Here is a 24,254-nt window from a genome sequence, read left to right on the forward strand (position 1 = left end):
AAAGAGGCTAAGTAACTTACCCAGCAGTGAGGGATGGAGTGAGGATGTGAACACAGGCCCTGTGGCCAAGACACTCAGGTGGGGAGTGAGGGGTGGGCGGAAAAACTGAGCAGGGCCATTTTACTTTAGCCTTGTTTAGGAGGAATGAATTATGGAGAAAGGGTTTTTTTGGTCTGGGAGTTGGGGAAAAGACCCTGCAAGCCCCCTGACCTCAACCACTCACAAAGGTGGCCACCTTCGAGCAGGAAGGCTGCCCCAAACGTAGACCTGCTCTGTGACCCCAGGGAGGTCAGGTCCCTCTCCTGGCCTCGGTTTCCCCATCTGTATCAGCGGGCAGGCTCATAATTCCCAAGGCCAACCACGTCTGCGTCAACCTCTGACCTCTGCGGTCTTGACTGCCCTCCCTTTTGAGGCCCCAGGGTCCGTGGCATCTTCTCTCCACAGCTGGTCACTTACCTGCCTCCCAGCAGCACATGCACTCTCAGTCGCGGAGGTCTGAGACCGGGATCTGGTGTTTTTAACTAACCGCACCTGGTGCAGGTGAGCCGGCGAGCAACGCCTCCAATCAGCATGAAGAGGGCGGTGCTTCACTCCCGATGACGACGGGGCTCAGGTGATTGGCTGAGATCTCCCAGAGGCATGGGGCCGGGGCGCAGGATCAGTAGAAGCAACTGCACCGTGGGTCGTGGTCTGTGGACCTGGTTGGGACTCCGGACTCTTTCGGGGGCTCTGAGGCCAATCACCTCCCCTCTGTGTTTCTGCCTCAGTGTCTCCAACTTTGGAGAATAACACCTCCCTCTGAGGAGCGCCCCGGGGCAGGACTGAAAGCCCTCTGTAAACTGTAAAGTGCTTGCCAAATGTAAAGAGAAACAGCTGTGTCAGAACAGAAGGCACGTGTTTGGGATATTTAAAAGGAAATGTTTATTTTCATGTTATAAGGTGATTACAAACTCTTCTAAAAAAAAAAAAGCAAAGATGAATTTAAAATATCGATATACGTATTTATCTAAAAAGCCAAAGAGGAAAGGAAAAACCCTGCAAAATACAGGGATTCGTATCAGAAAACAGTTATACACAAAAGCTTGTATACTGCAAGAATGAATTACACACCAAAATCTTATTCAAATACAAATGCTCCTCCTCAGAAGAATCTCATGTTGGTTGATTTTTTTTTTTTTACAAAAGTTTAAAATATCTTAAAAATATTCGAAGTTTAAAAAAAAAAGTCCTGATGAGCCAGACATATTCTGGAAGGAGGCAAGACCCACGTTCTCAGCTTTCTCTTGGGCTGAGAGTCACAGTTGCTAGGGATTCAAGAATTAACTGGGTTAAAAAAAAAATGGAGCCAACATCTCAGTTTGAAGCCAGACATACACCAAGATGCTCCAGGCCCTCAGGGAGCATGTCTGTAGTGAAACCGTGGAGAACAATGAAACACAGCTTGGGAACTGCAGTCTGAAAGCCAGGCATTGAGAGGGAGGGACTGGGGAGAAATGCTGTTTCCTGGCTTCTGGCTGCCCACACTCCTCTCCAGGTTTTGGTATCTGAGCTTTGCTTTCCTGTGGTTTTGTGCTTGTTGGACTTTTGCACAGTGATGTTTACAGCATCCACGTGGACAGACCGGCCTGGGGCCACCTGACACTGGGTCTGCGGGCTGGATGGGCTCTCTAGCTGCCTCAGGTGCTTTGCTGGCCTGTGTCTGCAGCATGGGGAAGGGAGGCAGTCTGCCTTAGCACTCGGGCTGCCCAGAGCACTGTCCCATCCCGAGGGATGGTTCTGGGAGATGCTGGCTGGGCCGCTGACCACTGTGCCCTGGCGCCTGGGGATATGAGAACACCCAGTGCTAGGCTGAGGTGGGGGGTGTCCCTCTCCTCTTGTGCTTCCTCACAATCTTGGGGTGTCCTGGAGATCTGGGGTGAGAATGTGGGACCAGAGGTACCGAGGGGGAGTGTGTATTGTCCAGAAATCACCCAAGACCACTTCCTGCTGCATGGGCATTTCCCATGTGGCCTCAGGCAAAATTCTGTCCCAGGGGCTCTGCCTCCTACACCTCAACTGGCTTCCCAGCTTAACAGGGGTCTAGTGTCTCACTCAGAGGACTGCGGGGGCAGGGGCAGGTGAACCAGGGGTGCCTGTCCCACTGAGCCACAGCTTGGAGTCCAGATGGCCCCAGAGGATAATCAGGGGGTGGGGTGCTGCTCTGAATGCTGGGGACAGAGCATGTCCTTTTTCATAAAGGCTGCTCTTTGGTCTTCAGGGAGAACAGGCCCATTTGACCACAAGGACACTGACTGGGGGGCCCTGGAAGCCTGTCCTTCACTGACTGTGCGGCTCCATAGCAGGGAATGATAGGGCCCAGGCCCAGCTCAGCGGAGCTTCTCCCTGGGTGAGATTACCTGGGGCCTCACCCACTTCTGCCTCCTAAAAGCATCCTTTAAACATCTCCCTTGCATCCCTTGTAGATCTGGCTGCCAGCATCAGAATTTCCAACCCATCCCAGGCATAGTGCCCAGAGGAGGGCGGACCAGAGTCATGAGCCCCAATCACAAGTTTTCTTTATGCAGAGACATAAAAGTCACATCATCACACATGGTGCTCACAGAGCAGAGTTCTGAGGATACAGAAGAGCCAGGGGCTCAGACAGGAGACAGGTGCCCAGGAGACTGGCGAGGATCAGGCTCGGGGAGGTGGCTGACCTTCCTTCCAGGCAGGGCCTGGCGAACTTGGTCTGCATGTGTCTTTGGTCTAGAATTTGGTCTGGGAATCTTATAAGAAGAGGCCTCTCTCCGGCCTCTTCCAGAATGTTGCAATTTGCCTACCAACCCGCAACACTGTGGCCTCTCACCCGGGGTCTGAGTCCCCCCGGGCTCCCTCATGTCACCTGTCCCCAGTCATCGACAGTGGTTAGTTAACGAAAGTTCCATAAGACAAAGGAAAACAGGTCACATTGCTACTCAGTAAAATCAGGGGAAAAACCCCCAAAACAATAAAAATCAAATCAGACACAGTGGCAACCATAAATACATAGTACAACAGGAACACAGGCTTGCTAACGGTGTGGAATAGGATTGGGTGTTTGGCAGAGCACGTGGTTTGGAGACAGCGGACTGTGAATGCTCGCCAAGGACGAGAGGTTCAGAACTGCCTCTGCCCTTGGGGGGACACCCAGGGCCCCTCCGCTGCTGGGATATGGGGACGGGGTGCCAGGACTCGGAGCACCCTGCTCTAAACGCCTGAGCTGGACTGCGTGCTGCATACCCTCGAGGCAGTCACTGCTGTTTGTGTGTGAAAGTGTTTCGGTTTACTTTAGACTCTGAACTTGGAAGTTTCTGTTTAAATGGCACAGCTTAGGTCCGAATGCGGGCTGGGGTGGAGGCGCATCCGAAGCTGGGATTTTAAAGGTGGAGTACCTTCTCTCCTGGTTCAGGAGTGCTGCTCCAAACAAGCTCTGGGTCAGGCCATTGCTGGGGTGCCCGTCCCCGAACATCCTGACTCACCCCTCATCCCTGTCCCACAGAGCGCATGCCTGACCGCAGCTTTTGTGGGTTCGAGGGAGCATTTCCTCATCTCCCAGGTCACCACCAGGGTGGCACAGGTGGCTGAACTTGGAGGAGTCTGGGGATTATGTGACCCCAATCAGAGGTCGCTTGTGGCACTCCCTGCTGGGTGCTGGGGTGGCCCGGGGCTGGGATCTTGAGCAAGAGTCTCCGGGGGACCAGGGCCGAGCCAAGGGTGGAGCTCCCCACTCCTGACACTGGCTAGAGCACCTGGGACACCTCCCTCAATCCCCCCACCCCTCGGGTCATGCCAAATATGTCATGATGTCGGCTGGGCAAGAAGCAGAACCTGACAGGGCCCCACCAGGTGTGACAGGCCCATTGGTGTGAGCCCTCAGCACCTGCAGGCTGGCTGCCACACTCTCCTGGATTGCCCCAGGAAGGACACAGCTCCCTCGTGGGCCACTGGCTCTGACAGGCCTCTGACTCTCCACCCTCCACCTCAAAATTATAGGAACTCTGCTCCACACAACAGTTCCCACTGCTCTGAACATTAGAACTTCGCTGTCAGGCCTCATCTGTGGATCTAAGTGAGCCCCTTCGAGGAGGGCTTGCTTCGCTCCTCTGGCGTCCCTCTTGTTGGCCAAGACAAGTGTCATGAGGTCTCCTGACCGCTCTCCTTTCTCCCTCCCCCGCCGCCGTTTGCTTCACTTGAACCAGGTTTGTGAGGTACTACACCTTTAAAATGGGTCTGCTGTCCCAGAAAAATTCTCCCCTGCATTTGCGGGGGGGGGGGGGGCAGAACTTTCTGCCAGCTATATAAGCACCAAAGAATTGCTTTTGAAAACGAGATCTATTGCTGGCAAGATCAATTCAAGTGGTAAAAGTGTATGACAATTTCTACGTGTATCCACAGTTATATGCTTAAAAAAAATACAAAGAAAAATTTACCAAGTTCTCATAAAATACATCTAATTCCATATGAAAGCTCTGCCTCTCCGCGGACATCTGCCCGTGGGGTTTCTTTTTGTACAAAATATCCTCAAATCAAAACAAAACACACACATCCACATGACACCACACACACACCCCTCTCTCTGTGTGTCTCTCTCTCTCTCACACACATACACACACAGTAACATTTTCTGTGACAATTAAAAAAAAATCCTAGTGCAAATATAAAGCTCTGTAAACCTGGTCCTATGAGAATCTAATGTTAGTAAACAGCAGGAAAGCAGCCTGGAGGCTGGAGAGAGCTCACATCATGGTCTCCACTATGATGTGGGTGGGTTTCCTGAGGGCGCTGTTGATGGATGAGCGGGAGCTGTAGGGCATGGCTCCCTCACGCTCCACGGCCCAGCGGTTGGGTTCCCTCGGGGCCAGCAGGTACTTGAGTCTCTGCAGAAGGAAGGGAGCAGGCACAAGGAGGCAAGTCAGGGCGCCCGGTTTCCCTCTTCACCTCGGGTCCTATCAGGGTGCTGTTTGGCCTTTGCCAAACTACTACCCCTCTGGACCTCCTGCAAATAGAGAAGCTGAACTCGGGCCCCTCCGGGTCCTGAATGAGGGCAGAGTTCTGGGCTGTAGTGTGCCTGGCCAAGCCCTATTTACATACCTCAGGAATGGGGACTCGCACCTCCAAATTCTGACTTCTTTCTCCCAAGCAGCAGAAATGGGCCTCCCTGTTACTACTGTCCCCCCATTTCTCTGATCTGCAAAGCAGGCAAGTTTCTGCAACTTGCGTGTTTGAGGCCGGACAACTGTCATGAGTCTCCCATGGCTCCCATCGTCCCCTAGCAGAGACTCCAGGCTCCTCGGTCTCCCACGCCCTGCCTCCTTACAGATGGCTCCCCACTTCCCCGCTGAGGGCCTGGAGACCACTGCCTGGGTCTGTGCTGCCCCTCCCAACAGAAGGGCGGGAGGCTGGACCTCGAGAGAGTCCTCATACCACTTCTAGGCATGAGCAAGTCTGTCCCCCAGGCTGTCTGGATGCAGGGTCAGGGCAAAAGAGCCCTCCCTGGGGTCCCCAGAAACCCAACAGCAGAACTGGGACTTGACCTCAGGCCTCCAGCTTCCCAGCACCCCTCCTGCCAAGTGTCCATCCAGAGACTTAAACAGGAAGCAGCCTCTAGCAAAGAACCCTCTCTCTTAGGCAATCATAGTCGATTAGGTATAAACCAATTTTTAAAAGCTGCTCATTAAAAGCTCAATATTTCATTTGAAAATCTCAATATCCATCTGCTCTTTCAAACTTGCAAGATTTGGCAACCTCAGGCTCACATGTCCTCGATGACAAAGGCCAGAGCAGAGAGCATCACCACTTTCCCTGTACCCCCACACCTGCATGGGTTGCACCCCGCTCCCCTCGCCCCACACCTGGGTGGGCTGCCCAGGGCCCTGGAGGAACCAGACCAGAGGCCCCAGGGACAGGGCGAGGGGTGGAATGCTAGAAGGAGGGATGGGCCCTGTTCCCCATCTATTCTTTTGCCTCTCCAGACATCTGTACAGTGGGTGTGTGCCCTGAAGTGGGGACACAAGGAAAATGCCTCTGGGGGGCCCCCATTTATGTGGGAGGCACAGACGCAACTAGGAACCTTCCAGGACAGAGCTCAGAGAGAAGTTCATGGCTGGGAGGGCCCTTGGTGACCTGTGCAGGTGGTAGGTCAGAGACACATGGCAAAGAGGCTAACTGGCTTCAGAGGAGGGGGTGCTGGCTGTGGCTGGGGACCAGATGTGAATTCAGGGTAGAGTCGAATCCTCTGTCCTCACACCAAGCCCACTGTGCCCAACCTCTGAACCTGGGAAGGAACAGTATCTAACATTATTCTTCGCAGGGACACAAGTGGGTAACTTGTTGGGTGTCCCCCTCCCCTCCAGAGTGGAAATATGCAAGAGCTGTGGGCATTGGTCCATCAGGACAGACATCCAGCACCTTCTGTTGTGACCCTGATTATCCCTTTAGTTTCTGGGTGGTAGGGACATTCTGGAAATTCCTAGGAAGGGGCTGGGTCTGTCCCAGGCCCAGTATTTTGACAAATGAGAGGGCCAGTCAGCATTCTGGCTGAATCCTGGGGTCCTTCCCTGTGTCCTCTGAGAAAACACAATGGGTCTAGTGCTGCAGACACACCCAAGGGCCATCCTGGCTCTGACAGACGTGGGCCTGGCTTCCTCCCTGGCACATCCCTGCCTACTTCCTCTGTCTGGGGAAGGCTGGTCTGCTCCCCTTCTGCCCGGCCACCCCCCACCCCCCACCAACACCACCTTCAGGCCGTTCCCCTGCACACAAGGAAACCGGGCCAGCCCAAGGGGGAGCCAGGGCCCCAGGACATCCTGGCTCCAGAATTTTAAGAGAATAACAATAAAAAAAGCCCAGAACAAAACAGTGCCGTCTTGGAGCCAGCCCAAGCCCAAAGGTTAAGGGAGATTCTAAGAAAAGGATTTCTTGGAAAGAGCCCCAACTTCTGCCAGGGCTCGGAATCTTCAGCACTGCTGGAGGAATTTCTGCGAGGATCATGGTGGGAGGGAGCTGCAGGGGAGGAGGAGGGCGGGCACCAAGGCTGGAGGCCAGATGTTCTGCCTAGAGCAGAGGTGGCTTCTGAGGGCAGCAGATGGGGCCCCATGTCTGGTGAGGGGACATCAGCACGGGCTGGGGTGGCCTAAAATTTGGCTCCGGGGTCAGGGAAGAGCTAGGGCTGGGGCTCAGCCATCCTCCTGAGCTCCCTGTCTCTGGTGTCACCCGGGATGCCGGAAACCCAGCACCCACTGCTCCCATGACAAAGCCCTGCTCTCAGCTTGGCATCCAAAACTATCCCCTGGGAGTCACACCATCTTGCCTGCAAACACAAGGGGCCCTGGTCCTTCTGCCACGTGTTCTCTGCTTGGAAAGTTCCTCCCCCTGCCCACAACCCTGCCCTGCAGGTCAGCACAGAGCCCTCTCCTGCCCACCACCTCCACCATTCCAGGGGGCAGTGATGGGTTTGGGGCCCAGGGAGGGCAAGCAACCTGCCCATGGCCAGCACCCTGCCCCCACCCAATCCACCTTCGGGGCCCTACATGCTCACCACGAGGAATGGCCCTTCCGTCTGGCAGAGGCGGATGACCATGACCAAGGGGACACACAGAATGGAGGACAGGGCCAGGCTCCAGCCCAGCCCGATGGCCCAGTCGGGGTACACATAGACTTTGTTGTAGGTCAGGGGTACATACTTGACAAGAGAGAAGATAAAGCATCCCTGTGGAGAGAAGGGACTGGTCAGGGGTCCGGGGACCAGGTCAGGCCCCTGGACCCCCTTGGGGCTCCTGCCCCAGGGCAAACCCGGCCAAGGGCTTCTCTGGTCAAAACCCTTCTCTGGCTCCCTGGTGCCTTCGGGCCTCAGTCAAGCTTGAGTTCCTCTCTCACCTACCTCTGCTTCTTCTGTCATGTCTACACTCCAGCTACCCTTAATTCCCTCCAGCTTCTCAGCCTCCGGTCTGGGGCCTCTGCCCAGGGCAGGCTGTTGGCTCTGACTGAACTTCTCTTTCTGCATCTTCCCTTCATCTGAAACTCGCTCTGGTTAATGGTCCTTCCTCGCTCGCCCAGCGCCCCCTCTCCCCCAGGCTCAGTCAGGTGGTCACTTTCCTTCCCAGAAAGCGTGTGGTTACAATTCGTTCTTCACTCAGCTCCCTGACCAGCCCTGAATCAGTGTCTGTCTTGCTGTCTTGTTCCCCTGACACCTGGGGCAGCTCCAGGGACACATAGCAGGTGCACAGTAAATGCTAGCCACACAGGTGAAAGCCTTTCTGCTGCCTACCTGCCTCTGTCCCAGAGCCCCAGGCCCAGCCCCCAGGGCAGCATGTGGGCCTATGTCCTGGTCCTGTTGGGGGTCCGGCCCAAGCTACACCCTAGCCATTCGTCCATGAACTATGGGAGGGGGTGGGGTGAGCTCTGAGCCCCAAAGCCTGTGCCACACCCACAGGGCCCAGAGAGGAGCACACAGGGCTGGCTGGGGGCCCAGGGCTTTGGCTTCTAGTCAGAACAACAGTCTCTCAGTGCGGGCCCATGATGGCCTGGGATTGCTTTGCAATGTGAAATGACTTGTCCTCAATATCTAATAGTGGGGGCTTGAAGGGAGGACAAATCAATCTACCTAAGTGAGAACTGGTGACAGGGGAAGGGAGAGCATGAGGCTGCAGACAGCCTCCAATAGGCACCTACTGCATGCCTGGCCCCGTGGTATCTGTCCTCACGTGTGGGCTGTACCTTGGGCAGGGAGGGTCCCCACAGAGGGCTGCCCTGCTTTCTCTGCCATGTCCTGTCCCACTTCCTGCTAGGGTGACTTCTTCCTACCACCTCGGAATGCAGCCTTCCTCTGATCTTTCCAATCTGCAGGGAGGGAGGGAGGGAGGGAGGAGGACTCTGATGGTCAGAGTAGCGAGAGGAGTTGCCCATAACAAACATTCAGTGAGGATGAGAACTCGGGCTTTGAAATCCACTAAACTCATGACTGACAGTAAAGTCACCAAGTGTGATTAGTGGCTGCTCCAAATGACTTATGGGAAGAACATGCACCTCCATGAAAAGGCCACACCAGTAACAGTAACAACCAAAGGCTGGGGCTGCCACTCACATCCCACATCAGTCAGTCTCCATGTTTTACAAACAGGGAAACCGGGGCCCAGAGAGAGAGAGGACACAGTGGCCTGGGAACAGTGGGCCCATTTATCCCTCAGCACCTGGGTCCTAAGCACAAGGGACATTTCTGCTGTCTGTGCTCCCCGTGGTCTGGGCCGAGGCCAGCCCGACAGACGTCTGTCCCTCAGGACTTCCAAGCTCGAGCCTGCTTTCAAATGCTGGCGGGGGAGCAGCTTTTGGACATTCCTTTTGCCAGAGCCTCTTGTAGAGCCTAGTGGGTGCCTGGGCTCCAAAGCCACATCCCAGGCCGACAGGCATGGGAACCCTGGTGCCCTGAGGGACATGCAATCACTGCCCTCAGGTCCTGGTTCCTGGGAGAGTCCCTCTCTGATGAGACACTCCCCTCTCCAGGTGCAGCCCGCCCTGGTGTGGGAAACACTGCCTGTCCACGGTCTAGATGCCTCCATTCAACATCTCCAAGGCCCCCCAATATAACCAGTGATCCCAGCTGTGCCCATGAACACCGGCAGGGTTTGGGGCAAAGTCATGTGCTCTGTGACGGAGCCTCTGAGGTTTCTCGATGTGCCTGCTCACGTTCCACTGCCAGCAGTGCCCTCCCCACTCCCTCCTTCATGAGGGAACTGTCTGAAGCAGCCTGGCCCCCTCTCCCAAGCAGAGTGTCCCTGGGCTTGTCAGGGGCCAGCACTGAGTGATACTGAGTAGAGTGTGAGTTAGTGGGGGAAACTGTCTAGTCCCAAGGAGAAAAGGCTACTGCCCACGGCTAGGCAGGAGGGACTCACAAGACAGAGGACAGGTGTGACCACGGCCCAGCAGTACTTCATCCAGGGCCCAGGCCGATAGCCGATCATGTCCTCGATCCCGTCATAAAAGTTATCACTGCCTGCAAGAGAGAGAGGCAGACAGATGCTGAGCCAGTGTCCCATGCAGCATCCACCCTGGGAACAGCACGGCAGGGGCTTGAGGGCCCCTCCCAGGCCCCTGCACCTCACATAATGCTGCCCCCTGCCCCAAACAGAGACCCAAGCCTTGGCAGATGTTTATATGAAATAGTCTAAAATTCACATGTCACAAGGCATCTGATATTTTTCTGGCAGCCTTAGGCAGATCCCAAATCCTGCTGTGGCCATTCCAAGGTCTCAAGAAGGTCGGAATGGACCATTTCAGGACCGCAGAGTAGCTCAAAGGCAAATCCCTGCGTGGCCCAGTTGTATGCTGGTCAAAGCATCCTTGCACACCTTGCACCTTGAGCTTGGGGAGAACCTTTGGTGTGGTTGCAGTTGTATTACTTGTATAGGAAGATGCGGCCTTGAGAAGAAAAGTCCAGGCCGGGAAGGCTTTTGTGTTGGACTCAAAATGAATTCCTACTAGGGTTCTGTTTCTGAAGCTTCTAAACAGAGGAAGCCCAAAGGAGAGACTTGAGAAAGGGTATGCAAACCAGTTCTACTCACCATATATCCAGGCAATAGCAAAACATTCAAAGAATGCAACCCACAAAAGGCATACACCGCTAGCTGCATAGTAGTCAAAGAGTTGAAACACATACATGCCACCCTGTGAAGAAAAACCCAGAGAAGGTTTGATTTGTTACTTGGTCCTTAATCCCCTCAATATAGAAAAAGTTCTGGCCTATCAATAAGAAATATAAAACCCAAAGGGAAAAAACGGGCAGAGGTCCTGACGACCAGAGACATGTTCAAAAAGATGCTTAACTTCATTCATGTTTGACGAATTTAATTAAAAAGACACACAGGTAGAAAAATGAAAGTGAAATATGTCCTGTTTAGCCACAAATGATGGGTTCACTGAAGGCTGCTTCCAAAGGAGGAGCTTAAAGCCCAGTGTGGCCAACACCAAAGCCTTCCGTGAGGTCCAGGTGCTCAGTGAGTGAACCTGTGATCTGCCTTTCAGGGGGTGTTTCTTTCAGACACTTTGAGAAAAGCATTTGTTTTTACCTCTCTAAGGAAAATGGCTGTTGCAAAACCCTGAATTAGGGGCAAAAGCAACCCTATGCTGGAGTGTATGGGGAGAGGTGTGGGAGAGAAGGCCCAGGCCAGGCTCACACGTTCACATTATTTAGTCCGACAGCCTTTTCTCCCTGGCCTGCTTCTCCTAGACACGCTGGGCCACTGCTGCCCTTGGCACTCTGGCTCCCTTCCTCTCTTTGCATCTTTTTCTATCTTAATGGCCCCTGCCTGCCCGTTGACCAGTGTACACACTTCCTATCGAGCAGATGGGCCCCAGCACTGCGCCTGTAGTGCCTACTGGGAGGGCTGTGCTGACCCTGGAGAACATTACCCTCTTCCCTGCAGGCCTGAGAGGGGCCACAGCACACAGTTGTGGGACAGAGCTGTAGTTAAAGTGGGTTTCAGCAGAAACACCCCTTCTTCAGTCCTCCCGGGATGAGGGAGGGTCAGAGGGCAGTGGGTGGCCACCAAGTTGCCATGGTAACAGGGCAGTGGGGCAGGGTGTTTGGGTCAATTGCTGGGTCCTAGTGTCCCCAGCGTGGGCTGAACCCTGGGTGGGGCGGGACCCCTGAAGCAGGAGGTTTGGGCTCAGCCAGCCTGGTCCTATCACCTAGCCACTGCCTCCAGCGGTGAGGGAAGCAGGGAGGCGGTATGGCTTTCCAGGGATCTTTGAAACATATTTAGAGCATCAAGGGTCCTTCCAGGGGAGGTAACTGGCACCAGGGGAGAGCCACATACCTCCGTCACCATCGTCAGCCCCAGCAGGTAGCTGATGCAACATATGAAGGCGATGAAGATTTCCCGGCGGAAACCCTTCCTTAGGAAGGATGGGTAAAGATCAACCAAGGATGTGATCTGTCCTTCCACTTCAACAAACTGGGGAGGAAAGGAGAGGGGTGAGTGGCAGAGCCGAGAGAGGAGGCCTCACCCTGGCGTCCAGGCCCGGTGAGCTCTCCACGTCTCCCCGTCTCTGACCACTGCTCTGAGACCCGTGCTGACCCGCTGCCCCAGCACACTCGCTGGCATGTGTGTTGACATGGCAACCTCCCACTTTGGTCTGGGTCCTCTCTGAAGCCAAGGGTGGTGCTCCCTCACTTCTGGGCCCTCCAGTGCCCAGCCGGGCCAGGAACACAGGCCGCAGCCAAGTTGGGCCTCACTTCCCCATCTGAGTCACCCAGTGGTTTTCAACCTTTTGGGGATCATATGGGCCTGTGGGAGAACTTTACACTTGTGTGTGCACATGACCACATGCCCGTGACTGTGAGCCAAATGCTGCTTGTGACCCCAGGCACACAGCCCTGGGATCCCAAAGGTGAAACAGCCCATTGAAAAGGCCTGTCCATAGGCAACATTCTAGGGTGACTCGTGAGATTTCTAAAACTTTGCACCCGGCAATTTATCCCGGAAGTTTTTCCACACTGACACATGGAGCTGCCTCATTTCCTAAATGGGGTGTAAAGCTCCAGCCTGTGGATATAGCTCATCATGGATCTAACCAGTGCCTGCGGATGGTTTCCAGCTTCTGAGGCTGCTAATCTGAGCAGGACTCTTCCCGTACATCTGTCTTGGGGAGCCTGTGCACAAGAACCCGTAGCACAGTCTAGACGTAAACTTCCGGGTTAAGGGATGCAGATGCATTTAATTTGGGTGGCAACAGCCAAACTGCTCTGCCAACCTGCACAGCCTCAGAGGCCATCTGATGCCTTTAAGAGTGGACCCCTCTGCTCTTTCATCTGGAAGAGGCTCTGGGCCAGGATGTTCCCCAGCCTTCCTACAAGACATGGCCAACAGCTACTCTGAGCCTGTCCCAGGGGAATTAGGAACACACAGGAGCCGGTGCCTTTCATGTGCCCAAAGGGGCCGGGGAGTTGATTCTTCCTCACCAGGGGAAAGATGGTCAAGAGGCCTTTGGAAGGTGTCCAAAGACAACAGGGGGCTGGTGCTTTGAGCTCTGACTGATGTGTCAGCCAAAGGGGTTCTGAGTCTAAATCACAACTGTGTTACAGCAGACCCCCTGCAACTCTAACATGAAGCTTCAGGAAGAGTTAAAAACAAAGGTTCTTTCTTCCCCCTCCCCCCCTTTTTTGGTTCTTTCCTTTTTTGAGATTGGAAAATTAAGGACAGGAAGATCCAGCATCACTGAGAATCAGGGCCAACTCCAGCACAAGCCCCTCAAGTTCACATTCACTGCTGGAGGACACCGCCCCCAACCAGCTTCCCCAGGCTTCCCTCCCTTCACAGCCATGTGACCCAGACTTCTTTGAGCCTCAGCTTCCCTCTCTGTAAAATGGAAGCATCTTGCCTACTCAGCAGATGGGAGAAAGATGTGACATGATGAGAGTAAAGTAACAATTAGGTGACCGCTGTTAAGGAGTGTCAGGGGCTGGGATGGGTGAGTACCTGGGGAGGGGCCCCCAGCTCTCTTCCCCTCCTGCCATTTGTTCACAAACTGTGCCCCACTCCCTGGGCAGGCCGGCTGCTGATGGTATTTGCTGTTGGGAGGTGACATCCCCAACACCTCTTCCCAGGATGGGGCCAGCAATACAATGGCCCCTCAGCCAAACACAGTGCTCCCCAAAGGCTAGGACCCCCTCTAATCCCTGCCTGATACTGGCTGTGGATCTCAGCACAGCCTCAGGAGGAAGCCATGTGGGGGGAAACTCAGCGGTAAGACCAACTAGCAGTGGCTCTGGTCCTTCACCAGCGGTGTGTAGTCTCTGCCAGGTCTGGTGCTGTCTTGGCCTCAGTTTTCTGGGCTCTGGGGACGGAGCCTATGCAGGCATCGAGACAGTGTGTGGATGCAGGAGCTGATGAACCAAAAAGCCAGGGTGGGGTTGGTGGGTAGGGAAGGAAAAGGGAGGGGCTTGTGTTTAATGAGTTTCAGTTTGGGCGGATGAGAATGTTCTGGGGAAGGATGATGGTGACAGTGATGTAAGACTGTGAGAGGACTTAATGGGCTCAATGGGGCCCCTAGAAATGGTGGTGATGGTCAACTCTGCATGGCATGTGTTTGTCACCCATGACACAAGGCTTGGCCTGGAGCACAGCTGCCCTGACCCTGTCACCGCCAGTGCTGTGGACGCGGTCAATGGCATCTGCAAAACCCTCCCTGCCATGTGCCTGAGTTCACGGAGCAGAAAGATGCAGAGCAGGGTCCCCAACTACGCCCAGGCCCCAACTTCCCGGATTCCAATCCTGCCCTGCCCCTTCCCGGCATGCCAACAGGCTGATGGTGGTTCGGGAGAGTGCCAGCTCCCTGCAAGGCTGGCTCTGAAAGCACTGAGGCCCCCCATGTGAGGACCATGGTGAGCCTGGCTCAGCCGCACACCCTCCACCAGGGCCCCCTGGCCTCCCAGGGAGAAGTCTAATGAATAACCACCTCCGCTCACTCGGAAGCAGTTTCACAGCCCAAGAGGCCCATGTGGGCCCAAAGAGATGCCACACTTTGTCACTGATTAACCTCTTTCTGTTTTTGTTTTTTGCTTTCCCTTGGAGCTCTGGAAGAAGTTATAAAAAGCCTTTTGCTTGGGGCCTCAGAAGGCCAAGCTCATTAACTAGGAATGATTGATGGAAGCCTCTTGCTGTTTACACAGCTCAAGCCCATCAACACCCACACGAGGATTTTGTTTTCAGTCTCCCAAATGTTTTCCTTCTGTCTTCTCTGCTAATCCGGGTCCTCTTTTTGCCAAATCCTTCACTCTGCTCTTGACCTTGCTAATTGACCGTCTCCTCTCTGCTGCCTGACCTTCTCAGACCTGGTTGTGAATCCTGGAGACACATTTTTGAACTGGCGGTGGGCAATGCCCTCTCCTGAAGGGGTATAGGCCCCCGCCTCTCACAAGGTCCCCGCTATGAGGCAGCCTGAGCCCCTGCCTGCACAAGAAGCTGCCTTTCAGTGACAGACCTCAGATGGTGGCCCCTTGGTGACCCTGGGCCCACGAATGGCTGCCCTGCAACCTTAACTCTCACTCCCAGAGCTACCCCTGTGTCCTAAACCATCATTTCAAGAAGGCCTCAGTGAAAATCCACGTATCTGCAGGGAAGGGTGTCCCACGGGCTCACTGTCACATTCCCCAAGCACCGCTGACTCCTCCATGCCAGGCACTGTGCCTGGCACTGCACACAAGGCAACGTAAATACAATCATACCCATTTACCAGATGAGGAAACTGAGGCTGAGAAGGCATGGGGGGGGGGACATGTTCAGAGACAAAGAGCAGTGTGGGAGATGGGAAATGTGTTTCTTCAAAGCCAAAAGCAGCCCCTAGGGGGCTCTCACGGACACACCCAGGGCTGGGGAGGCAGTTAAGAGCCCTGCTGGGCGGTGGGGAAAGGCAGAAAGCTGGGATGCCCAGAGAGCAGCATGAGTTTGAGTGAGGCTCCCACGGCTGAGTGTTTACGAGGCACCAGAGAACCTCGGTTTCACTGTGGGAGGCAAGCTCGCCTACCCACATGCTCCAGGAAGCAGAGGGCATGGTGCAGGGTTCAGGCTTTTCTGGCCCCCTTTGGACTCTCAGTGACGGCCCGGCCAATGACCACCTTGAACCCTAGACAGAGGTATGAGCCCATTCCCAAACAGCCTATGTGCTGTGTCACTCCTGGGCCTTCTGAGAGCTCCATGCCCCAGACCCATGCCACTTCTGTTCCCGGTGCCCTTCCAGTCCCACCCATGGCTCCCTTTGGCCTGCCCCCTGTGGCTGTCCACCTCCCCTTGCTGAGGACAAAGCCTTGAGTGTTGGGACAGACAAGGTCTTCCAGGTGCCCTGGGTCACCTCCCCTCCCAGGGTCCTGCAGGAACACTTTTTGGCCAAATCGGTGGCAGGTCTGACGTGAGGGTGTGAAGGGCTGTGACTGTCCCACTCCCAGCAAAAAGGGAGCTTTTCCAGATCCAGGTTCCTGGGGGGCAGAACCATCTGGGGGGCCTCCCCTCACTCTGTACGTACCTGGCTATCCAGTCCAAGCAAGAGAAGCATAATAAAAAACAGGATGGACCAAAACGTGGGCAGCGGCATCATGGTCACAGCTTTCGGGTAGGCGATGAAGGCCAGGCCAGGACCTGCCGGGAGAGAAGATGGGGAGGGGGTGGGAACGTCAGCGTCTGAGCAGCCTGAGCCTCAAGCCACACCAGACACTCAGTCCAAGCCCCAAATGCAGGGTCTGTCTCACTCTGGACTGGGACACATGGGGCACAGGTGGGGCCCCGTTTTAGCATCTGTCTCCTACGCAGCAGCACAAGTGGCCTCCTCTCACACCAGATTCTGAGTGGTTATTGGGATGGGAAATGGCGCTGAGCCTGGGACTCAGTCCACCAGCTTGGAAAAGGGGGGTCTCCCAAACCAGAGAACCATACCAACGTTTGCTGGAAGGAAGAAAAAATGGGGAGTATTTGGTCATCTGACTACTGACACCCCATTTGCAAAGAAAAGCTTTCTGCTAAAACACTGCATGAGTGGCAAGAAAAAGAATACAGTAGAACCATGCCTTGTGGGGCCGCATGTCTTCTAGGTGCATCTGTGCACCCACTGGACCAACAACACAGCCAAGGCCCAAAGCCAGAGGGTGGCAAGGGCGGGGCAAGACCCCAGGCTGGGAGCCCCGGCCTGCAGCCCAGTCCTCGACCCACCACCTCCTAGCATCACCACGCACGCTGGCAGGGCGCAAGAAGCAAGGGGCAGGTTCCCATAAATGAGCCCCAAAAGGCTTCTGCTCAGATTCTCGGGTGCTGACCCTGCCTCCCTAGGAAAGTGGTCTGGTCTCCAGGAAGGGCCCTCAAGGAACTGGAGGTGGGAGCCCCACCAGCTCTGCAGGTACCTCTGGCTGGAAACAGCCTGGAAATAGACGCGGGGGCAAGGACTGAGTGTAACCGAGACCTGTGGGTCCACGAGATGGTTGGGAGCCATAAAAAAAGGAGGCCTATAGAGCCTGGGCTGAAAAAAAGAAAGTAAAATCCACAAAAAAAAAAAAAAAAAAAAAAAAAGGTCAAGAAATGTGAAACAAAAACGGTTGGAGGGTAGGCTATTCAAAATAGGTATCAGAAACCGAACGCATGGTCTAAGAATGGGAAAAAAAAAAACCTGAAATAAACTGAAGCCAGAAACCACATCGCACAGCATTAATGACACGTGTGGCGGCGAGAGCCAGTCTCTTTATGTCTGGAGTCCCCCCGACGTGTCCGTGACCATGACTGTGTCTTCGGAGGCGGCGATGGTGGAAACCCCCTAGAAGTGGTGGAAGGGTATTCGTCCCAACCACAAGGCCCTAGCTGGAGCAGGAACCGCATCTCCACCCAGCTGGGGCCCCCTGGTCAGACTGGTAGGCAGCACTGGTGAGGAATTGATCCAGCCGCAGCGAGACAGATGTAAAATGGGGCTCCCACCCCACCCCCGCCCTGGGCCTGAAGGTTCCGTTTCTGTATTTCAGTTTTGCCTTTCTTATGCCAGCCTCTGGGGGAAGGTTTGAGCGCCCTTCTCTGCAAGCACACGGGTGGGCGCTAGAGAAAGACTCTGGGAGACACCACAGCGGCTGGAGTCCCTCGGACTGCAGAGACGCCCCAGCCCCGCGCTATGCTTCATTTGCACTCCACTCGGCTAAATAATTATCTTGTTCCAATGCACGTCACTCCATATGGTGCTTGTTAAAAGCTTATTAGCGAAATAATCACCCTTGATGTGTCGGCTGGCTGTTCAGACATCACCGTGGGGAATAAGTGACAAGGTCTTTGAAGTGGACAGGAATAATCAACAACTTAGTTTAGTTTAGCTTGACGATGCATTCATACATGAGTGTCTAGCTGTCCACAGCGAAAGATCTCTTTCATGTATCGATAGGTTATCTCCCACTGCCAAATTCCCTCCGTGCTCCTGGTGAGTCCCATCCATCAGATTGGTCTGCCAGCCCTCACTGAGAAAAGCCATCTGCAAAGGAGGTGTCCCTGTCTCCCCCTCATCACACTGCCAGGGGCGTGGCTGTTTCACTTCTGGAACTACTTCCTGCATCCTCAGTCTCTGGCCCACCTTTGGGAGCACTCAGGGAAGGAAAGCTGCATCTGAAGGTTCGGATCTGGGCCCGGGGGCGGGGGAGGCTGTGTGGACTTGCCAAGCCCCTCCTGTGGCACTGGGGCCGGAGGATGGGGCAGGGCAGCCAGCATCCTTGCCAAGGGAGGGGGAAGCTGCTGGGGCTCTGCAAAGTCAGAGGAAGCCAGGTCGTCTTACATGGGGAGGTCCAGAAGTTGTTGCTTGTATCCAGGGTGGGGTGGGAGGCTGGAGGGGAGACATTCTCAGGGTAGAGGGGCCTTCCCAGCACATGCTGGGTATCCTGTCCAGAAGATTCCAGCTCAGTCCCTAACCATCCCAAGCAAAGACCTTGCCCTCAAGCTGGTGGCCTTGTCCGCAGAGCCGACATCGGAATGCCTGATTCTGAGGCATACCTAACCCCCCAAGACTAGAGTCCCTGGCTGGGGAACCAGGACCCTGGCCCTTGTTTCTGACAAGGGCAAGGGTGGTGCCATGTGGGGGCCACAGATGTGCCTGACCCTGCTGTGATCCTGGATTTGGAGCCTCAGGCTCTCCTCTGGGCCTGGGAAGAACCTCAGCCCAGGGCCTTCATTGCCTCCAGAGGGCCCCTGAGAGGTCATGAGAAGTCAGGAGGTCAGGCTGGCAATGACTATCCTCAAGTGACCTGAGCAAGAGGCGGGAGGGCAGAGAGGCTGGAAGGGTCTGGGGCACCTAGGATTCCCCCTTCCACATGGGAGCCCCTGCAGCTTTGGAGCTGCGGGTGCAGCCCTGGGAGCACCCACAGGCATGTCTTAGAACCGGGGCACCTGTGCTTCTGAGGCTCTAGAGTCCTAGCAGCTGAAGACCTCATAATTCTCAGCTCCATAACTATCTTGCTGGAACCCCAGGATCCCAGCCTAAGACTCTGTGATTCTGACTCTCTCCACCTGCAGGTATCTTGTGGAGAGCAGCCCACAGTGGAGCCCACACCCTAGGAGAATGATGGCATCCCACCACCTACCCCCAACCTGGACCTGTCACCGTCCCAGAGGCTATCTGACACACCCATGTCTCTCCCCACCAGGGACCTACGGTGGTGCCTGACACAGGGCAGAGACTTGGCAAATGAACACACATGGGTGGAATGAATGAATGGGTTTGCTTAGAGGGGGCGCGCTGGAAGCAAAGTGCAAAATACAGAAACCAAAGCTGAGAAGGTGGTGATGGAATGCCGATTGGTGGCTGACTTGGGCCTGAGTTAGGAAAGTGGTTTCTGTTGCTGAAACCAGGAGCTTGCTGGGGAAGGATGGGGGAGGGGGGAACGACCACATGAGAGCAGCTAAAAATTCCCCAGCTTAACCAACCCCCATGTTTGGCTGCCACTTGGGCCAAATTGCAATGGAGGTATTTAAAATTCAGCTTTTGAACTCTTCGATACTTGGGGGATGTCTTGGTGGTGGTGGGGGTTCATTTCGGAAACCAGGCTCATCCCCCCCAAGTCCCCTGGGGGTCTGGCTTCATGCCTGCAGTACTTGGCTTACACACTAGGTGGCAGTGCCCACCACCACTGCCACCGATACCACCATACCTGACTCAGCCACATCAGCAATGTCCACCCCTTGCTCTTGTGCCATGAAGCCCAGGATGGAAAAAATTGCGAAGCCAGACACAAAACTGGTACCACTGTTCAGGCATCCCAGCAGCATACAGTCCCTATGTTACACATATGTCAGGGAGCAAGTTAATTCACAACACAAGGAAGCCACGCTCCCTACTTCTCTTTTTTCTTTAAACATCATCATCATTCTAAGGTCCACAAGGCCCGCTGGCGCGACACTTGCCTGTATGAGTTGTACTTGTACTTGTTGTAGCTCCCCAGCGAGGTCATGGCCCCCAGGCAGATGGCGTAAGAGAAGAATATTTGGGTCCCAGCATCGATCCAAACCTAGGGCCAGAGGTGGCAAAGAGAGAGAGAGGTGTTAGAGCTGGGTGCCTGGAGGCAGCGGTGCTGGCCCTGAGGACTGCGCCTCAAAGTGTGCAGATTCTTGATGCAATTGGAGTTCCTGTGCTAGAATCCGAGCAGCAAGGAACCCTGGAGTCTAAGAAGCCCCTGGTCACTCAGCATTAGGGTTAAGAGGCTGGGCTTCTGAGGCACAGGGATCTGGATTCCAACGATGGGACAATCATGGGCAAGTAGGTATGATGCCTGGAGCCTCATTTTTCACATCTGTAAAAGGAGCTCCACTGCAGGGCCCTATGGTGCTATTTTGCAAGTTCCAAGAGTTAAGATTCAGCCCAGTGCAAGACCCAGGGTGAGACTTTAAGTCAAGGCTGCCAGCATGACTGTAATTACTATTGTCTGGGGACCCCGAGTTAGGAAGGAAATTCCTGAGTGGATTATGTAGGCAAAGCTGTTCTCCAGAAGCTTCATCAAGCAGCCCCTGAAGGTCCTGTGATGGTCAAGCCCTTCCCTCCTCCCCCTTCCTGGGGCAAGAGGATAGAGGGGAGAGATGGGATGCAGCAAGAGCCCCTGGGGGCCACCACAGGGCTGAGGACCCTGGGGACAAAGGAAACCTCCCAACCTGTCTCCACCCTCTGCGGACGTGTGGCTAAGTGCCTGGAGGTGGATGAATCTGCCCCCCCCCCAACCCTCCGAGAGGTCACCACCTCTGAGTCCCATCCTCAGCAGCTGCCAGGCCACCTCTCCCACCCTGAGACACAGCCCTCAAGGCCACTGTGGGCAGAGGAGACTTCTCTCCTTTACCTGGTGCAGCACCTAAAGGGGCCTCTATAATTGGCCAGCCTCAGAAGCCCTCAACACAAAATGATACACACCGCCGGAATGGTCCATGAGTGCTGCGAACAATCTGCCACAGCCCAGTGGAAAAGTATCAGGGGCTGATGGCCTGACTAGATCTACATGCCGAGAACTTTAGAACCCGCTCCAGCTTACTCTCCCCGTTCCCGGCCCTGGGCAGGAGGGAGGCCAGGATGCCCCGCAGTACCTGTGGGTCCTCCAGGCGGCTGATGTCAGGGTACAGATAGAACTTGATGCCCGCGCCTGCGCCCGGCAGTGTCAGCCCACGGACCAGCAGCACCAGGAGCATGGCGAATGGGAAAGTAGCCGTGAAGTAGACAACCTGAGAGGGACAAGAGGGTTCAGGGGGGCCTGTGGCACCTGCTGCTTTTAAATTTGAGCATCCGCTCCAAAACAAGGGTTCTGGAGCTGAGCTTGATGTTTCACTTGCTAGGTGACCTTGGGTCTATTGCTTACCCACTCTGGGCCTAAGGTACCTCACCTGGAACTTGGGTATGATTCCAGGACCTACCCCTCATAGATTCACTGAGATTCTGTGAAAAAAAAATCCTATAAACATTTAGAAAATACAGTGGTGGACAAGACAGAGGACAAATTTCCCTGCCCTCACAGAACTAATATTCCAGTGAGTGAAGAAGAAAATGCACAACATAAACCTCAAGTGTGTGTGCAAAAGGCATAGCCCAGTCATTGGCCTATAGCACACAGTACAGGTCGGCTAACACTACAGCTGCTAGTGTGATGCATGGTTCAGAATCAGTTAAGTGTGGGTTTTAAATTCCCACTCTGTCCCCTCATGTGCTGTGTGATCTTAGGCACGATGTTTAACCTCTCTGGGCCTGTTGCCTCATGTGTAAAATGGAGATAAGAATAACAGAAGGCCCTCATTAAGGGGTATGGTGAGGATTCAATGGAATGATGCTCATAACACCATCAAAACAGCGCCTGCACGTAGGTGCTCAAGAAACGGGGCCTGTTGTTGGCAACATGGTTGTGCAGGAAGCACACGAACTTCAGGAGAGGAAATGAGGCCTCTAAAGCCTTGATGGGGTTGGGGGTGGGATGGGGAATACCTCCGCCTCCCTGGGTCATGTCCCAGGCAGGCCTAGGTCAATGCAAGGAGGAGCTCAGAAATGACCTGGGCTGGGCCTCTCCATCCCCAAGGGCCAGCCCCACTTTCTCTCCTCCTCCTGTCTCCAAAGGCCTCGGACATCCTGTGGCCTCAGTTCATGGATGGATCTTCCCGTCTCTTTCTTCAACATAAGTTTCCAGGCAGGGTTTATACCTGGGAGGAGCTCGAAGGGGCCTGGCTCAAAGGACAGGGAAATCCTTATGTTTCCAGCAGGGCTCTGGCTAAACAACGGCTCCCCTGGGTGCCGGCCCACTTCACGCTGGCCACGCCCCCAAATCTGTATGCTGGTCATCTTGCTGCTGGAGGAGGAACTGTGGCTGGGCAGGGCTCCTGGCCTTGCTGGGACCACCACTGTGCACAGGGCCTCTGCTCCAGAGCAGGCAGAGATCAGCACCTCGCTAGGCGCCAAGGCAGGTGGGCAGGACATGGTGACCAGCAGAGATGCTAAGACTGGCGCACAGATCTCCCAACTCCTTCTGAGGGTCTTGGGGGCTGGGAAGGAATCACTACAAAGTCAATGTGCCTGTTTTACAGGTGAGGAAACTGAGGCCCAGTGAGCAGGATGAAAGTGCCCGTGGTGTTGAGAGGGCAGTGTCAGGACTCTGCAGGGGGCACTTCTGGGGCCCAGGCAGGTATCTGGCACCAAAGGAGGGTGACAGAGCCCTAAACCTCGCCCAGCTGTCAGAGGAGCCTGGATGGAACACAGGTCTCGACTGCTGAGCTCCCTTTGAATAGAAACAGCCAGAATGGGGCTCTGGAAAAGGGCCAGAAGGAAGATCTCAGGACCCACCAGGCTCAGCTGCCCTCGGTTCATATCACCAGCCAGCACTTACTGAGCACTTACTATGTGCCCGATGCTACTCCAAGTGCAGGAACTTTCATATACACCCTTGGAATAGGTTTCATTACTATCTCCTTAAAGGTGAGGAAACCAAGGCTCAGAGAGCCCGTCATTTGCCCGTAGGTCACACAGCACTTAAGTGGTAGAGTGGGGACATCCCCAGAGCCTCCTCTAGTAGCAAGAGCACAGCAGTAAAAAGCCCTTCAACGTCTGGCAGTTTGTTCAATCCTCCCAAAGACCACAGGGAAGCCGGCCCCCCAGAGGCCTCCAGGGCTTGGGCTGGAATTCAGGCTCAGCAACAGGCTTGCAGTGAGACCTTGGGCAAGTTACTGCCCTTTCTGGGCTTCATTTCCCCACCTGGGAGGGCTTGGGCCAGATGGGCTCTAAGGTTCCCCCTAGTCTTGCCACTCGGGCGAGAGGGGTGGAATCGCTGAGGGGCAACTGGGACCACCCAGACGGGGGTTTGTAGCCACCTCTGCACTCTCCCAGCGGGATGGCATGGCCTCAGCCCCCTGCTCACACTAGCAGCGGCCCTCTTCCCGCCTCTCCCCTGGGCCTCAGTTTCCCCAGCCGCCCTTCCTGTCTTCTCCGGGGCAGATGTGGAGGGTGAGGGTGGGTCAGGAAGCCATAGATGGGGAGAAAGAAGAAAGAGGACCAGTCTGCAGGCCGTTCCTCCCTTCCTGCGGACAGGCCCCGCCTGGGAAGACAATGGCTGCTGACAGCAGGCTGAGCAAGGGCGGCCACTTCAAAGCTGGCGGGCCCCCACGCTGGGTGATCGGCTGTGGCCAGAGAGCTTTGTGTCAGGGACAGGACACCTCCGGGGTGGGGGTGGCTTCCCTAGTTTCCACGTATTTAATTTGTTTCACAAGCACTTATGCAGCCAGGCGCTATGCTAACAGCTTTATGCATGTTAACTCATCCTCTTGGCTCAAGGTAGGACTGTTACCAGCTGCCTGTCTAGATGAGGAAACTAAGGCCCAGCAAGGTGACATCAGCTGCCTGGGGTCCTAGGGGCAGTAGGTGGCAGAGGTGGGATTTGGTCCAGGCTGGCTGGCTTCAGGCGTGTGTGTGAGTGTGAGTGTGAGTGTGTGTGTGTGTGTGTGTGTGTGTGTAGACATCTGTTCTTCCCCAAACACACAACAGGACAGCCCACCGGGTCACACCACTCAGCTGCTTCTTTGGAAAGACACCCTTGTTTTGCACAATTTTCCACTGAGGATAAGTCCCTGAGAGCCATTCTCTCAGCTTCTCTATGACTCCCCCGGGATCCTCGCGGGAAAGCGGCTGGTGCCAGCCGCCGCCAGTGGGCCTCTGGCAGGGGCCCAGCAGGCTTTGCCACAGGACATGGTATTTTTCCACTCTTGCTGGCAAACCTCTGTGGT

General features: G+C 55.0%; 1 protein-coding gene across 6 annotated transcripts in view; it reads right to left on the reverse strand.

The window, feature by feature from the left end:
- Window positions 898-24,254, reverse strand: part of SLC6A6 (solute carrier family 6 member 6) — a 79,509-nt gene continuing 56,152 nt past the window's right edge. For 4 of the 6 annotated variants that reach the window (XM_021068505.1, XM_021068504.1, XM_021068502.1 and 1 more), the window contains 9 exons: window positions 21,087-21,221; window positions 19,923-20,026; window positions 19,670-19,794; window positions 16,033-16,145; window positions 11,829-11,966; window positions 10,575-10,677; window positions 9,906-10,006; window positions 7,556-7,726; window positions 1,166-4,895 (listed from right to left, as the gene is read on the reverse strand). In XM_021068505.1, coding sequence (XP_020924164.1) covers window positions 4,755-4,895; window positions 7,556-7,726; window positions 9,906-10,006; window positions 10,575-10,677; window positions 11,829-11,966; window positions 16,033-16,145; window positions 19,670-19,794; window positions 19,923-20,026; window positions 21,087-21,221 — 1,131 coding nt within the window. In that variant the 3' untranslated portion in view covers window positions 1,166-4,754. Of the gene's footprint in view, window positions 4,896-7,555; window positions 7,727-9,905; window positions 10,007-10,574; window positions 10,678-11,828; window positions 11,967-16,032; window positions 16,146-19,669; window positions 19,795-19,922; window positions 20,027-21,086; window positions 21,222-24,254 lie in introns of all 6 variants that reach the window. The other 2 variants (XM_021068503.1, NM_001319102.1) reach the window with 2 other exon arrangements.

The sequence above is a fragment of the Sus scrofa genome, chromosome 13, assembly GCF_000003025.6.
Source record: "Sus scrofa isolate TJ Tabasco breed Duroc chromosome 13, Sscrofa11.1, whole genome shotgun sequence".
In the NCBI taxonomy this organism is placed as follows: domain Eukaryota; kingdom Metazoa; phylum Chordata; class Mammalia; order Artiodactyla; family Suidae; genus Sus; species Sus scrofa.